Source organism: Macrobrachium rosenbergii, chromosome 41, assembly GCF_040412425.1.
Source record: "Macrobrachium rosenbergii isolate ZJJX-2024 chromosome 41, ASM4041242v1, whole genome shotgun sequence".
Taxonomy (NCBI): domain Eukaryota; kingdom Metazoa; phylum Arthropoda; class Malacostraca; order Decapoda; family Palaemonidae; genus Macrobrachium; species Macrobrachium rosenbergii.
In genome coordinates this window covers 84,733,770-84,751,754 of record NC_089781.1, presented here as the reverse complement: position 1 = coordinate 84,751,754, position 17,985 = coordinate 84,733,770, and the positions used below count along the sequence as shown (strand labels likewise).

The window sequence follows — 17,985 nt, the reverse complement described above, 5'->3', positions numbered from 1 at the left end:
TAAAAAAAATCTGTAGCAAGAGAAATCGTACGTAAACTGTTAATCTTAACCTACTGGCGGACCAGAAGCAGCCACCTGGTGTTATTATTTTACAACTATAGAAATCGGTTACTATTTAACTTTTTTCATGACTTCCTCATGAAGTCAGATGGCGTAGATTAAGAAGCTTTTGTCCAGCTACGTAAGACGGGTTTATGACCAATTCAGCATTAAAGAATAGAGAATGAAAGGAAGTGAATACAGTGGAACAGAAACGAATGGGAGAGGCTCACGTACTACACTTTTGCCTTTTGTTTAGTACCACATTGATTGATAGCAATGATAAAGGCCTCCACATAATAGTAATTCGGTTGCATTACAATAAGCAGATACGCGTGATATAGGTACTTACCACAATTATTGAATAATAATTTGATATCCGTTACAGCCTATTCTTATATTACAGACTCCCACATGACCGAGACCTAACAAAAACAATGGGTAGCCTATCTAGAATGTTTGTCAGCTTTCTCTCTCTCTCTCTCTGTGACTTTGCATTTATCTTTTTCATCCTTGACTTTAAACGGGAAAGGGGAATGAAGTTGGGGGTGGGGGGCGATATTCCTTTCTAAACCGGCCAGACAAGTGACTACAGTATTCAGTTACAATGAGAACCTTGAAACATCTTAAACTTCGTACAAACTTCTCAACATGCATTTTTGACAAGCTAAATAAACCAAGTCCGCATCGTATATTACATTTTGCTAAGGCATACAGGTATACATTTCAAATCAATACCAAGTACAAAGTTCTAAGAAAAGAATGCCATTTGTCAAAAAATAAAATTATATAAACAAAATAAACACCGCATATAAAAGAGTAAGTTACTTTTGACTGCTATGGTCTTTGTAACACTTAAGACTTATTTATCGCAACTTAGCTGAGAAGCCTAATGCCCTGTCTTACAGTTCAAAGAATAAAGTATATCATCGTATGAAATCTGGCCTAATCTCTAAGGCCTACATCAGGATGACGATGAAAACTAAACTCTATAAAGATAACGATAAGAATAGTTGGGTAAAATGATTATGAAAACTTCATATATGTATGTATGTATGTACAGAAAGTATGGAGGAACTTAATTTTACTGGTTTCGATGCCTATTTATTTATTTTACTTTTATATGTCTACAGTTTCACATAAAAAAGCAGTTCATTGACACGAGTGGCCCAATGTTCCAATAGTTTCATTTATTTAAAAAAACAGGTCACTGACACGTGTGGCCCAATGCCCTGATGTTAGTTTCATATATATATATAAAACAGGTCATTGGCACGAGCTGCCCAATGTCCTGAAGAAGAGGTAAAGGGTCCTATACATCAAAAGAAGCAATTCACTTGCCCCTTGAAAGAAATGAAGTTATAAGAGTCTGGAAAAACAGCTGGGGTATAAATTCACAACTGCAGCTTAAAAAAGATCCCCGTGGAAGTTTAGGTTACTTTATATGAAGTGAGTTACGAAGGCACAAAGTCAATTGTATTGCGAATCACAATGAGACCCGGGAAGCCACCAGAGTACTAGTACTATCTGCACGTCATTAAGTACTGTGTGTAACACTACGCAGGCGACGGCTTGGCCAACCCCCTCTCGTATCCGTTGCGTATCTTCGTGAGATGCTGATCGACGCAAGGGAGCACCAGCGGGATCTTCAGGAGTATCGTCAGCAGGCATAAAGCTACGGTGAACTGGGAATGTTAAAAAAGTGAAACGTTTGGAATTACTGAAACAATATTTTAAATTAATCCACATGCACGCATACTTATCGTGGTATGATTATCTATTAATTTCTGTCTACTTATACATATATTTACTTGGTTATTGGTAAATTTACATTTGTTATTCGGATCAGTATTTCAAGGATATATATTCTTTTGTTTTTTTTTTTATTTTGGGAAGGACTTGCTTAATATCGACATAAAAAATATAATTAAATCTATTGGTCATATTCCACCCTAATCTAACATGCGTGGGTTAAAATGCCACTTGTGAAGGTATGTTCCTTCGTACTTTTTTTCGCCATTTCATCGTCACGAGTAAGCCTATCAAAATATCGAGGAAACTGAGAAATAATAATAATAACGGTAATATTGTAGTCTTTCACAACCTCTAAGAGGTTATTGATTTATCACAGATGACTAGACGTTACATCTCAATATATTGTCATAGATGATTTCACTACTGTTATGCATGGACGGCAAAATCTGCCTTCATGTATTTTTCTTTCTCCTATTTCGTTCATGAACAAAATACCCTCCGAATATATGAAGTTATATTCAAAATATATAATAATTGAATCATTCTCACCCGCTACGTACTAGTAATTTAAACAAGCAAAGATTCAAAACATGGATTGAATATAACGAAAAACATCTTCAAACGCTACTATTTAGTATGCACCTTCGCCATACCTGTGCAGTGGTTGGTATGTAAACGCAGGATGGGCTTTCGAGCAAGTAGTTGAAGTTGCTGAAGCCATCGTGTATGGTGACCAGGGCGACGCAGGCCCAGCCCAAATAGCGTTGGATGATTGAAAATTCCCGCCAAGTGAGGCGCGCAGACACCGAAGGCAGAGACGTTACTCCCAGGATTGCCAGTGTTCCCAACAGAGTTGGCCCTGATTGAAAAGGAAAATGTTTTCTGTTAACTGTGAAGAATATCTAAACTCACATACGTAATATGTTTGTATGTACCGACTTATAAACCGTTTTACCTTAAGGGGAAATATTTCCGGAAGGTTCTCAATAAGAATTTCAGGATGAAGTTGCAAATCCAATGCCTCTCCTCTCTTGCAGCTACAGTAAACTAACCACTAGATTAACTGACACGCAATGCGCTTAAGAGGAAAGTGTCCAAACTCAAGGCTTTGTTGTCTAGTGTAACCTCATCTCATTAGCAAGAGGACAGGTGTTTGAATCCCGGTGAGCAGAGAACAAGAAAGGCACATTCTGTTATAACCTACTGTGCTTCTCTTGACTTAGGCAATTAATTAACCTGATAGTTGACTGACTGTGGAGAGGCAGACGAAAGGTGGAGAAGGGGACGGAACAAATGTACAATGAAGACCTCCGATAATCTGAACATTACCTATACTAAGCCTGAAAACAAAATTTAGGAAATCGTTTATGCACAAATTTATAATCCTGGATATGCCACAGTTCCCTCTGTGTTGCCAAGATGTAGCCTGCCAGTACATATGATGCTTTTTTGTTTAAGGGTCCCCTATAAACATGGTTTAAAATTTGTTCTTCAAGAAGGTAAGAGGACTAAAAAGAGGAGTAAAATCTTACCTGCCATACAATAGAGTTGCTCATACCACTTCTCAGGGTAAATCATACCCCAGGTCATTTGAGTGAAGATGGCCGAGCAGCCCTGGAAAATGAATAACGGGTCACCGATTAAGATGAAATAAATAAATTAAATGGTAAGGTACAGTGGCTAAACACGTCAAGTTACTATCAAGTGGTGCCAAAAAGAATGTTTTTTTCAGTTGAAAGTGGAAACTTCATAACGGACCTGCGAGCTGTTGATGGTAGTGATGAGAGAGAGAGAGAGAGAGAGAGAGAGAGAGAGAGGACGAAAACAATTAGTCTCAAAAACTAACCACTGGTTAGGTATGAAGAACGAGATCCCTTTACTGTAAACTAATCTAAGAGAAAGATAAGCATTTCGCGGTGTCATTGCTTAATGGTCAATTTCTTGGATCTGAAACCTTTACAATACTACTACCATAATCAGTTAGAAGGGGGTGACTTTACTTGAAGTTTACAGTAATATGCTGAATGTTACGTCTACAATATCAAATGTCTATTTACTTATTTTTAATTTCCATGACCTGTGATAAACTGAAGGTATTAGCATAAGAATCAAACGTACTGCAGACCAGACTTACATGTATTCCGCCCAATAACAAAGCCAGTAGCCCGAACTGCTTTCGTGACTTCATCCACTTGTCCAGCCAGTCAGGGAACTGGGAGTATTTTGTCCCGCGGTACAGCTGAATGTAGCCAGCGAGGCAGCCTGTTAGGGTAAAAGGACCGTAGTGTCCGATTTTATATCCACACTGTTAGCAAAATTATATTTTTTTTTTTGTACTCTCACGCACAAATATTATATCATCATCCAAAACAGTTCGACTGAAAAGGCATCTGTGAAGTTATGCTATTCATGTCTTTCCTTCTTTTACTTTCACAGATTCTAACTGAAGTGGGTCTAGGTCTTCCAGATGACACAGTGTTGATTTGAGAAAGTGAAGGGAAACTGCATGAACAGTTAAAAGAATTTGAAAGTGTTTGCAAGAATAACGTTATGCGGATAAATTGATGAAGGAAAAATGGAACTGGTTGATAAGTATATGTATTTGGAAGCAATAAAGGATAGTAATTATTATTATTATTAATTTTCATGTGAATAAAATAGTCAAGATCTTACCTGGTATGTAGGTAGCTAAAAGAAGCGTCGCCGCAGTGTAGGCGAGACTGAACTGGATGTTCAATAGAGGCAAATAATTGAACGGCTGAGTATCCCACGAAGTACTGTTATTGTCATTCACGAAGTTGGGGCAAAGCTGTTTCCTTGAGAAACGAAGAAAAAAAAAATTGAGACAAGAAACCTCCAGATGCTCTATTGAAATAAGAAAGATTTAAACTAATAATAAAAAAAAAAAAGGTTTTGAATGCTAAGGAAATATCCTGAACCATAACTACTTTATCGTGAAGAACTTTTTGGCGTTCTCTCTCGCTCTCTGTTCAGTGGTTCCAACTCGCTGCAGATCTCAAAAGACAACTGCAAATTTATAACCAATACTTCGTGCACAAGAACGCTGAGAAAAATGCAAGTGAAAAATACAGCCCTTTTATATGAAGAGCAGATGAACTCAGCATTCACTTACTCAAACAGAACGATGATGAAATAGAAGAGGAAAATACAGGGCGCCAGAATGAAGGCCGTCCTCCACTCCGGGAAAAACGACAGCGGAATATCTTCGATGGCCCTGGCATTCTTCAGGGCACCGTGGTCCACTGGTATTAGGCCTATGTCTCTCACCAGACCCGCGACACGGTTACGGGCTTCCTCAGATTCGCCGCAGATAGGGACCTGTTCGAGAGAGAAAGAGAGAGATTAGATATATCTCAAATCAATTTAAGTGGTTCTTACGATCACTAGTGTTAAAAATGTGCCAATATTTATTTAAGCCAACTCTCTCTCTCTCTCTCTCTCTCTCTCTCTCTCTCTCTCTCTCTCTCTATATATATATATATATATATATATATATATATATATATATATATATATATATGTATATATATATGTATATGTGTGTGTTGCAAAAATCCATTAAAAGATTGAGTTGAATTCGATAACTTATCACCATGTAAATTCTATTGTTGTCAACAAACATCAAACACCGTGAAATTCAAGTATATAAATGTAGCTTAGTAAAATGCACATAATTACTATTATCGTTATTTCAGTAGATGAATACTATTCTCATGGAGCAAGCACACAGGGGCCATTGACTTGAATTTCAAGCCAGTAATTTTTCATCGCCCTGGGGGAGACGCAAACCGGCGACATCTGACTGGCATTCGCAAAACTAACCACTATACCAGGAGGTATCATAAATGAAAAAAAAAATGAAACCTGTATGCATGTACATACCTCTCTGCTGCCTTGTATGTTTCCTTGGGTGAGGGCGTAAGACGACAACGTATTGAAAGCTTTGATCACATGACTCTCGGGCAAAAGCTCTTGCAGTTTTTCAGCATTGCTAGGCCCTCCTGATGGCTCTGACGGAGACCTGTGGAGAAACTCCTTATTATTATTATTATTATTATTAGCACGGAAATGAAGAATGTTAAGAGCTTCTAAGGCTCCAGAGACTCCGCTGAATAGATTTGAACATATCTAGACGGCAAAATTCATCCTGGATTCTATTCTTCAGTATTTATATCATTACTATCAATGGCCCCATTGTTCATGATGACTGATATTTGCCTAATGTACTTTAATCTATTCATACACAGACACACTATATATGTCTTCTGCACGTGTTGGCGGACTTTTAAACCACGAGGGATGACGTCATGCAAACAAATAAGAGCTTTTTGTAATTCAGTATTTCCAATCTGTACATTGGCATAATCAAATGATGCATAATGAGGTTAGAGTGAAAAGTATCATCATAATGCCAAGGTCTCTACTTATTAGCAAAACTATCAAGCAGCTATCACCATTTTTAACTGATATCGTTAATTACGCGTACAATGTTACTCATCTCTGTTCCAGTCTTATATTTTGAATTGTTTCGGAAGAATCTGTGATCATTATGAACATTAATGTCAATAATAATAAAATAAATACACGCATGCTAGCATTTATACATGTAACGCGTGTTACCTGTTACTTATATCAATGAGAATTTTTCCTCTCAAAGCCCTGGCAGGCAAGGAGCCGTGATGTTCGGCTGGAATGGCCACGACCACGACGTCTCCTAGAGAAACTCCAGTATCTATGGTCGCTACGTCCACGTCCAAGTTCCGCATTTTCTTCAGGCGACTCCTGAAATGGTCCGTTATTTACTTATAATCATTTGAATCGTAGACTTACACACACAAAAAAAGTATTAAGTAAGCATACGAAATAACCTTGCTACATCGAGAATTTTTACGTATATATTTTCATATTACGAAGTAAATTTTACGTATATTTTTGCATATTACAACATGATTGTCACTCATATTTTTGCGTATGACGATGCAAATGTAGTGTATACAATATTATTATAAATTATGTCAATTTTGTATTCAAACAATTAGTAAGAATATATCATCACATTTAGAAAGCGATCATACTTTATATTCACTCCAATGAAAAGAACAGACACACGTTATTTAATATTTCTATGCTAGTTTTGTACTCGCACAGTTGCAAATTTTATCCTCACGCAGATATAAAAAAAAAAATGTACCTATATTATTCCCAATTAATTATGAATTTCATACTCACCGACAATAGTATCCCTTCGACAAAATTACTCGAAGTGGAGGCTTCCTCTTTTACCATAACGGTACTCAAGATTTAGACCATCATCGGAGGTTCCTCTGCTCGGCATCCTTCCATAAGCTTTATTTCAATAAGGAACTTACAATAATGCCATCAAGGCGCCTATAGATGCCACTGGAGTCAATGCGTGCTGCTCACTTCACTGAGCATCAACATCTACAGTACATTACCTTGAGGCGCCAAGTTTTGGAGCAGCCTACACACACACACACACACATATATATATAATATATATATATATATATATATATATATATATATATATATATATATATATATATATATATATATATATATATATATATATATATATATATATATATATATATATATATACACCAAAGCTGAATACCCTCGAAGGGGTAGATGTGTTCAGGAGAAGACAAAGCAATGGACATTGCCATATATTCGTACTTTAACTCCCGAAGCCAGGATGAAACTCTTATGTTAGAAAAAGTGTGTCCTTACAGAATTAGCCGCCTTATATACTTACAAAGAATATGCACAATAATGTTTTCCTTTGATTTACCTTGCTCTCTCTGGGTTCCGGCTTGCTACCACGGGGTTCAGTTTGGCTCGCATGAAATTGATGGCAAGCGCCATAGACATGTCTCCGCTGCCCAGCAGAATGATGTTCTCTTTCCCGTTTCCATTTTGAGAGCCTCTGGAGTGAAGATGAAGGCCAAGTCCGTTCGCTGTTTCGTTTTCGTTGACGTAAGCATTGGTGGCCATTTTTCTAACGTTTTGTTTGTAGAAGAAATGTACTTGTTAGAATTTCCTATTATTGCTGTATCTTTTACTGTGGAATCTATAATAAGCGTGGCCTGAAAAGATAAGCATAATTTCATTACTGGGTTATTTTCTGACTTACCATTATGAAGCAGTTATATAAATTTCCAAACTCAGAACGTGCCTCTGGAAGTATAGAAGCCAAAGTTAATTTCTACAGAGTGAGACATATATATTTAGCTTTCTGTACATATTACTACTCATGTTTTACTCACTCTTAAAAGATGCGGCCTGCAGCCTTAGGCCATCTTCAACTATGAGTAACATATACCATTCCTAATGATGGCATTTTATCTTCTTTCAGACCAGAGCGAGTTTGTGCCTTTATGCATGTGTGCGTATATGTATATGTATATATATATATATATATATATATATATATATATATATATATATATATATATGTATATGTATATATATATATATATATATATATATATATATATGCTGCAAATATTAGTATGCCTAGTATCACATATAAAATTTTAATAAAATTAAGAATCACTCACTCCGCGAGCTGAAGAGAAACCGTTGTTGACATGTCGAAGGCCACTGGATCAATGAATATTGACTGGCAAACCGTTAACCATTTTGAATCGAATGCGTCACGTCTGGTGCTCAGATTTATCTGATAAGCCCAGTGACTTCATATATGTTTATTTTTCTATTCTGTTGTTTTTATTTTTTTTTTCTTGCTTCCACCAGAGCAACGTGCCGAGTTAAGCTATGCCCTTATCCCCATGAGAGGCGGTGCGTTCTCAGGGATGGGGTGGATACTGATTTGAGGTCGGTAAACTGGTTTTTCAAGTAAATAATTGTCTGCTCATTTAAGCTGGGTTCAGACGATAGCTTATCAAATTATCAAAGCACATGAACTCGGGATATCCCAGAAATGACGTGTAGGGAAGACTGTGGTGGTATCAGCCTATGTACATCGAATCGTGGTAGTACTAGGCTGGTACCGGGTTTCCCATCACCGTGATGTAACAACTTTTTGCTATGTATTTTTTATACGTAGAAACAAGCATGGTATGACTATCAGTTGTAATCCTTAACGTAAGTCAGTAACAATTTTATCTATTGCCCGGCCTTTGGTTCGATTACTGCGTTACCTTTCGTCTCACAAGGGTAAATTAGATGCTGGAAATTCCCTTTCAGTCGAAAGAGCATTTAGATTAACTTCTATAACTACTGCCTTAGCCACATAATTTTGAACACTTGAAATGTCTACCTTTTTGGTGTGCCCAGAAATAATTATTTGAATTTCTACTTGCCACCAGTGAGGTATACCTATATCATTTTCTTTTCATAATTCTAAGTATAACCACTAAACAAACAATGCTGGATAACTGCTTGAGTACAGCGTTTGCAAACTTTAGTTTATCTACAAGCATGGCAAAGACTTATTATCTCCGTTGCAAGCATGTACACGCTCAAATATACAATATATATAAAATAATGTTAAGACAGATAACATGGGATTATACTTAAAATCGACAATCTCTCTCTCTCTCTCTCTCTCTCTCGGACTATTGTCCCAACACTAATCCCTGAATTGTGTAATGGATGTTGACGGGCAGCTACAGGATAGGCTATACAAGTGTTAAAATTAAGATGTATGAAATGTTATACAAACGGTTTGAAACGTAAAACGATAGAATTGGGTAGGCCTAGCCGTGTATATATAGATGTAGATGGCACAGCAGGGTGATATGCTGTAAGACTTACTTTGTATTGGTGGCCAAGTGGGTGATTTTATACGCAGTGGATCATCGGTTGCGCAAGTCTTAGGCGGCTGGCGTGAAAAAGGGAGAATGAGTACCACTTAGGGATTATTCACCGTGGAAAGAGACAGATTCAACCAAGTCCCTCTCGGGCAGAAGAATGAAATTTAACTAGACTTTAACGGTAACTCTTCAGTCAGACAGGCACTAGTTTTGCACAGCGACATTACATATATAAATTTTCCATATTCAAGGAACTTAATATTTGTAGATTTTACTTAATAATCTTGGATCAACCAAGGATTTCTAATGACACCGCTTTTTAAAAGGTTCAGTCACACAGGCAGTCTCAATAAGGAGTGGCGTCTCCACAAACATAACGATGAATAACAAACATAAGAAATATGCAAAATAAAAATTACAAGATATTAAAAAAGAAGGAAATTAATCAATATTAACTCACGGTAAAAGAGGTTACACGGAACGTTTCAACAACTAGCAACAAAGGTAAAAAGTAATTAACTCTTAAAATCAATATCAGCACATGCACGGAAGGGCAATGACTTGAAATGAGATGTGTTCGGTCCTAGATAATGCCGAGGTCATATAATTTTATTTTAGTTTCCCGTTAAGAGGGGCGTGACGTCAGCTGATAGAAAGAACCTAATTCTGGAGAGAACGGCTCCAAAATAACTTTGGCTTCGTAGTGACAAGCGTTTCCAAAATGAGAAGTTAAGAAGGCGTTGTGGCTAATAAATATACATGCCTATCTGGTAAAACGTGATCATTAGAATCTACACTTACTCAACTATTTATAGTTTCCCTAAATCAAGGCAATATTTCAAATATATTCCGCTCCAGGAATGCATTCCATGGCACGACTACGGTGATTTTACATTAAAAGTACGTACAAAATAAAAACGTATTACGTATAAGTCTTCTACAGCACCAACGAGTTGTTCTAACACAGGCAACTTTACGTCAACTTGTCCAGAGAAACGAACTTTAACTGAAGGCCTTACGATGTTACTTTACTCGTTATAAGTTACCTTTAGTGCAACAACAAATTAGAAGTCTGTTTTGACACAGCCATTGATTTACTTGGAATTTTAATTCCTAGTCACACTCGTCAAATGTGTTCAGATTCAGTCACCTCAAAAACATCCTTTAATCTCAACAGCACGCCAAAATATATCGTCTATTCTAACACAAACATCAAGATAATACTCAACCTTAGCACTTTACACAAATACACATAAATACGTTTTACTGATAGATAATTACTACAACATTATGCTAGAACAAAGAAAATTGCTCTCGTAAACTTCTCTGATATAACAATTCAATACTTAGAAAACTGACACGCGACTCTAAGACAAAATACCAGTTTTAATGGCTTCAGGAAAACTTATAGGCTAATCAGTCTTTATATAATTATGTCAGACAGCCAATAACAATTATTATAATCGGTTTTGGAAAAGTCTACTTTAAAACACACACATTATATATATATATATATATATATATATATATATATATATATATATATATATATATATATATATATATATATATATATATATATGTGTGTGTGTGTGTGTGTGTGTGTGTGTGTGTAAAATCAAAAGCTATAAATACTTATATACATATACATTATATATATATATATATATTATATATATATATATATATATATATATATATATATATATATATATATATATATATATATATAATTAGTTTGGTGTGACAATGGTGTGGGTAATAATGCCGTATAATTCCTTACGCAAACATAAATTATAAAACTGATGATTCCTCAAAAGGCAACTTATTACAATAACTGGATTGTTAATGTACCCAGATATACGACCCACGTATAAATCAAGGAGTTTTATTCATGAATTGTCCTTGAGTGACCAAAATTATATATGTTTATAACCGGTTATCACTGCAGTAATAGTAGTCCAAATAAGATCATAAAAACCATATACTCGGATAAGAAACCTCGATGACAATGTGTAACGTAAATCCAATGTTATGTGACAATATTACCGGTATCAGTACGCCGGTAATAATACATGGTCTTTAAATGTTTCATCAACCTCTCACAATATTCCATACTGTAAAACAATATTCATAATCATGTGTTTAGAGGAATAAGTTTCTTGATATGATTAAACGAGAATCATTAGGCAACGTCTGCAAAGAATAATTATAGACCTAAAATCTTGGCATTTCATAAGATTACGTGAGCACCAAACTGTTTACCGCGAAACTGTGGTAGATTATAAGTTTCTTCTTACTAATCTCATTAACTTTTCGGAATAAGATTACTTGCAGGAAAAAAATAAACATGAAAAATTACTTGTTTTGCAAATTATAAGGAATTATTAGACACTAGCTTTCTTGAACCGTTTATAAAGATTCACGGTGAATTGCTCACGGGACAAAGATTTAAATGATTAATCTCCGGTCGTCAAGTTCATGTCTTATCATTTAGGATGATTCATGTATTTGTTTCTATATAAAACACAATGGCGATTTTTTCCCCTATGTATCACGTCCGTGCACTAAAAATTACGCTGCAGATCAACACTAGAACTTTCGGCTGTCATACCTTTACAAAAAAAAAAAAAAAGTTTGCTTGTCATCGACTTACTATATAAAACATAGGCTATTCATTCTAGAAATCTTATCAACGATAATTAAACGAAATGCGATCCGTACATTAGGGCGAGGTGTTTATCTTTCTTTTTATGTTATTTCTGTTATGGCCGGATAATAGTCTACGATGATCACGCAAAAAAAAAAAAAAATTAATAAATAAGTAAGGTCGTCGACGTTCGGTGTCACAATGAATTGCCGAAGGGCATTTCACGTCGATAAGATAGCTTTGATTAGATTATGGCGTGCTCGAGTAATTTCTGTCGATTAAAACATTTTTGTATTCTTATAATGCGCAGACTACAAAAACATAATACAGGCGTATCTCGACGTGTTATAGGTTCAAAATTTGGCGGTATAATAGAACATTCTTTGGTTAATAGTTTAATGCAGTTTGAGCTCTGAACCGATACAAACACCAGCAGAAATTTGAGAGGGAGAATCTGACTAAATCTAGCAGATTTGTTTACGAAGCTTGACGTTCGTTTTCGATTAAAAATATTCTGGACACTCACGCAAAAAAATTTGAACTGTTAGTGTTATCCTACAATCTACCGGTATGCATTTAGGGGTTTGGTTCATGAGGGCTTTTCATCAAAATTCCATTGGTCAAACGAAAGTCACCGAATCTAAAAGGAGTCAAAATTAATTGTCATTCCTTGTGATATGAGGAATTCACTATTCTAACATTGGGCTTGATGTTTTAATTTGTTGCTGTCATCTTCATTATTCCTTATATTCCACCATTTATTAATCATAATGGGTTTTAGAGATGTTATAAACCACCAATAGGAATACCCGTGTTCTTTATCATAGCAGTTGCAGCTTTGGCTGACTGACTGGCTTTTCCATTTCCTGTAATACCTACATGGGTGGGAATCATCAATTTTATGAAGTGATGTGAATCGAAAATTTAATTTTTGGGATTATAATTTTGAAGCACTTATATAGTAACTAAAAATGACATTAAAAAATTTACATGTTTTAAAGTGATGTTGAATAAGAAAATGATCACATCATTGAAGAAATTATTCCTTAAATTAAATTTATTAAATCTAAATGTTAGCTGGCAGTGAGCAGAAAATGTTGATTCATGACTCACTGAAATATCCTTGAAAACCTTTTGGTTGAATGGTTAATATGAATATTCATCTAACTTACTTTCCTGATATCAGACTTCTATTATAACTAAGCACATTACTTACTAAGCAGAAATGTCTTATTATCTGTTTGTGTACTTACAGTATATTCTTAAATCCCAATCCTACAAATTGATTGCAACCATTGGGTGTAGATCATTTCCTGATAAGATAACGTTTTGGGGTAATTACTTGGTCGTTAAAGATCTAATTTTAGGTACACATAAGTTCTCATACACATTACAATTAACATGTGAACAACTTACACAAACCAATTTTAAAATCGAGCAAAACTAAAATCACTCTGACAAACCTTATAAAATGAAACACGAGGAATTTTGTTGCTCTTTCAGAACTATTTGTAAAATTTGTGCTCTAGCATTTTATTGGTCGTGCAGAGATCAGGCATCCCCTGACAAGCCTCTTATATAAACCTTTTTAACTCCTTGCCACACCTTTGGGTTTAAGATGTCATAAAACCTGCATAATCTAAGCCAACTGGCCAACCGTGGTGTTTTAGGTAAAATGTTCAGACTCAACTCATAAAAGGGACATATTTTGATCAGGGTGAAAGTTGTATTACTAAACTTGATGTATATCTGAAGCCATGCTTGTAACATGACTTAAGTAGCAATTGCCTGATTCTTTCTAGGTATAGTTGGTATTATGCCAACAAGGGCCCTTGCTCATGACAGCCATACTCAAGTGGAGTGAACAACAGGCCTGATATAGACCTCCATTAAGTGGTAAATAACCTTGGGATTTTGATGATTCACAACTCATTTATGGTAACTAGACATTAATCATAAGAACGAATTCTTCTCAAATACAACACAGTGTTTATACAGACATACGTAAACAATTCTTTTCTATCTGCCAAAACCTTCCTCCAATTCAAATATTTTTAGAAAATGTTTGTAACATTTTAATGTCACAAAGGTTGAATTCATTATGTACTTGGAACTTTTTAAAGACAAAAACATATTAATCTAAGATTTTTGTCCCTAAATGATGTGATTGCACATAACTACTTCACTTTTCCTTTGAGCATCCCCTGCCTTCTCCTGGTCTTCTCATTAATACAATGTATTCAATTAGGTCAAGATGAATAAGTTTGCCTCAAAGATAGATGAATATTTTCTATATTCAACTGCTGTGATCTTGCACAGATCATCAAAAAACAAAAACAAAAAGAGAATCATTTCTATCAGACCTGGATGTGTTTGTCAAATCTACAGGTTGGTACTGGCTGGTATGAAACCATAGCCTCGTCCAAATCTCCTGTCCGTTTAAACACCCAGGCACACAGCTGTGTTCCTGGAGTCAAGTTACTGACAAGCATGCCCCTCTTACAGTCACGAGATCCCACCACTGTTCACATTCCTCGTTGTTCTCTACTGCCACGCATGGAGCACCAGCCAATTCCTTGGCCACCTCTACCTCCTTTGTCAGTCATCTCTGTCAGACACTGGATCCAGCTTGTCTGCATCTCAGGTGAGTCTCTGCTGATATGCAAGGAACACCAACCATGCCCACCTCCTCTGTTGGTCATCATCATATCAGGGCACTACACCTCAGCCTTGTCTACAAAATGTTAACTTCTATTCCTAGGTATGGGCTCAGCCTGGTCTATATCTGTTAATCTCTACCACCAGGCATGGGACACCAGCCATGTAAGTCATCTCCATTAGATATTGGACCCTAACCTTCTCCACATATCAATCAGTCTTTATGCCAGGCACAGGGCACCAGCAGTGTCCTGTGTTCATGTCTCCCTTATCTGCCAGTCATGTTGCAAGAAAGGGCATGGGCCATCATCCATGTCCACCTTATCCGCAGGATATTGTGACCTCAGTCGTGTATGCCTCTCCTATTAGATCCTTCCACTGGCCATGGCTGTCTAAATTGAGTGGTAGTTCCAGCAACTTACTCAATTCCAATACCTATGTAATAGTGTGCCTGGTCCTGGGTTCCTGTGCTGATTGGGCAAAATATTTCTTGGATGAAGAAGAGTGACTGAAGCCCAGTGCTCCTGCTGGCAATCACTGAGCAAAGTCAGTGGACTCTGTGAATGCCAAAGACTGAACTTTACCAGCTTTATAAATGGAAGCATGACACCTTAAAGTGCTATATCCTCACTTGAGTAAATGGTACCAGATTATGAAATAAATAATAGAAGTACATAAGCACAGTAAAATATAAACCAGAATTATGAGAACAGGGGAAGATCAGTATACCAGAACAGAGCAACACTACTGTATAAAGTTATCTAACACACACGTGTGCAGATAAACCAGACAAATTTGCTATGAATTCAGAAGGACCAGAAATTAAGACCAGGTAATTTTGGTATATCCTGAAGACCTTTGCTGGAACATATTTTGCAAAGGAAACAACACAACCTGTTTGATGGCCTATTCAGCAGCACAGGCAGGTGAAGTTCAGGGAACCAAATCAGCCCCAATGAATACTGTGCAACTGAAGCAGTTCTCTGAAATCTTACTAGACATACATAATACCTGATCTAAAAAAAAGCCATACAATGCACACAAGCTGTGAAACGTTATGACAAACTTAATAAAAAGGCAGCAAAAACAAAATATTTTGCACCATGATTATGTAATATATTTTTCTGGATACTTTCAATGAAATTATAAAGGTTAAAATATGTGCCTGCAAATAAAGTTGTTTACCAAACGAAAATGTTTCCCGTTTCTGATGGCTTCTCTTATAAGAGAGTAAAAAAAGAGCAAACCTGGCATTAAAAGGAAGCAATGATTAGGTTTCTGTATAAAACTAACAACTGTCTACTGAATCTACAATGCTATTTCATTCTAATTTCACTAAAACTGACCCAACAGTAATGTATACTCACAAAATGGATAAAAAAAGTCAGTTACTTTACATAAAGGAATAAAATACTGCTCTAGTGGCTAAAGAGTACTCAGCTTTTCATTTGGATAGTACTGCAAAAAAAGGCAAAAGGAGAAAGACGCATATAGAAACTTGGTCCTCTGTGCTGAAAGCACTGAAATATATGGCCAAGATTACCATATGAAAACTCTAAACAAAGGATAACTAGCTTGTTACTTTTTAACCACTTATTGTTACTGTCATAGAGCAAGCATAAAATATGTAAAGGGAGTCAAAGCTGGGAAGAAATCTTGTCCTCAAAACAATTATACATATGTAAACATTAAAGTAATGTGCGTTAAGCAAAAAGAAAAAAAATAAGAAAAATTATATTCAAAAACCACCATGAGCCTAAGACGCAGTGGCAAATTTGAGGTACACTGGTAAACTATGAATACATAAAGACTAAGATTTACAGCCAGGTAGCAGCATACAAGTTATATTTTGTGAATATTCAACCTTCCCTTCCACACTTTCATTTTACTTTACTTTATATATAAAGAAAATATGCTATGAAAAAGAAACTTTACATTGGACAAAAGAAAAGCAGTGGTTTCAACTTAAAGCAACCATAAACTATACTTGTATTTTTTCTTAGCAGAATACTATCTTATGTGGCAGAGCAAAGCAACAAAAACTCCAACCACCTAAGATGAGGTCCTTCCTAGGAATAGTCTGTCTTTATCCCAGTGATTTTCATTGATTTTGTTTAATTCAACGAAGCAACATTAGATGTTAAAACAGAAACTTGTGATTAAAAATAAAAGGTCATGTAATAAAATATATAAATAGTACAGGAACACAAAACCTGTCATCAAGAAGCCACATTCACAAAAATAAGGCTCTTGCCTGACTGAAACAAGAATCCATGAGAAACTTTCACTGTCTTGGTAGCAAGGCAGCATGTTTTCTTTTTTGAAATTGGGAAAAAAATATTTATCAAGACCAAAAATGTGGGCTATTGTAAATGGGTTCTTGTGAAGCAAACACCTCTTACATTTATAGCTTATAATGGATTGGAATGGAATGTTGAGTTTAGGCCAAAGGCCAAGCACTGGGACCTATGAGATCATTCAGTGCTGAAAAGGAAATTGAGAGTAGGTAGGTTTGAAAGGTGTACCAGGAGGAAAATCTCGCAGTTGCACTATGAAATAATTGATAGGAGAGTGGATAGCAAGATGGAAGATAGATAATATGAATGGAGGTACAGTAAAAGGCATGAAAGGTGTTATGGTTAGGGGCCAAAGGCACACTGCAAAGAACCTTTAGTAATGCCTACAGTGCACCCCATGAGGTGCACTGATGGCAATACCCCCTATGAGGTTTATAGCTTATAAATATGGTACTTTTCCTCCTATGAAGATATCAAACCATCCTCACTAAGTAAAAAATACCCATTATATTTTTTTAATTATCTACCAAGCAAACAGCAAAATGCACATGGCTAAAATACCTTTGTGTTAACCAAATTAAGTGTCTGTTTTACAGTTTAAACATTCATGTGGCTTGTATTTCATGTTTTGCACTTTCAAATCCCCATTTTGAGAAAAAATTGGCTATTTTTCCATCCTATCTGTGAAACAGTTTACAAAATGTTGATTTCACTTTTGGCTAGAAACACCCTTTTCTTCACTGCAGTATCAACCTCAAACCCT

At 36.0% G+C, this 17,985-nt stretch overlaps 1 protein-coding gene across 2 annotated transcripts; it reads right to left on the bottom strand.

Annotated features, from left to right (window-relative positions):
• Positions 1 to 1,121: 1,121 nt before the first annotated feature.
• LOC136826947 (metalloreductase STEAP4-like) lies at positions 1,122 to 8,573 on the bottom strand. Of its 2 annotated transcripts, none has more exons than XM_067084543.1 (10): positions 8,400 to 8,573; positions 7,631 to 7,837; positions 6,436 to 6,597; positions 5,698 to 5,836; positions 4,928 to 5,133; positions 4,468 to 4,610; positions 3,929 to 4,056; positions 3,327 to 3,408; positions 2,448 to 2,653; positions 1,122 to 1,724 (listed from the first exon to the last, which is right to left on the bottom strand). In XM_067084543.1, the coding sequence occupies exons 1-10, from the start codon at positions 8,429 to 8,431 to the stop codon at positions 1,596 to 1,598; spliced, it is 1,434 nt and encodes a 477-aa protein (XP_066940644.1). In that variant the 5' UTR covers positions 8,432 to 8,573; the 3' UTR covers positions 1,122 to 1,595. The 2 variants fall into 2 exon arrangements, with proteins under 2 accessions (XP_066940644.1, XP_066940645.1); XM_067084544.1 differs by having other exon boundaries at positions 7,631 to 7,925; positions 8,400 to 8,565.
• Positions 8,574 to 17,985: the final 9,412 nt, after the last annotated feature.

Coding starts and splice junctions, on each gene's coding strand:
- LOC136826947 (XM_067084543.1), bottom strand. CDS start 8,431: ATGTCAACAACGGTTTCTCTTCAGCTCGCGGA. Junction 7,838..8,399: donor GTTTCTCTTCAGCTCGCGGA/GTGAGTGATTCT, acceptor ACAAAACGTTAG/AAAAATGGCCACCAATGCTT. Junction 3,409..3,928: donor TGTTATTGGGCGGAATACAT/GTAAGTCTGGTC, acceptor TTCATTTTCCAG/GGCTGCTCGGCCATCTTCAC.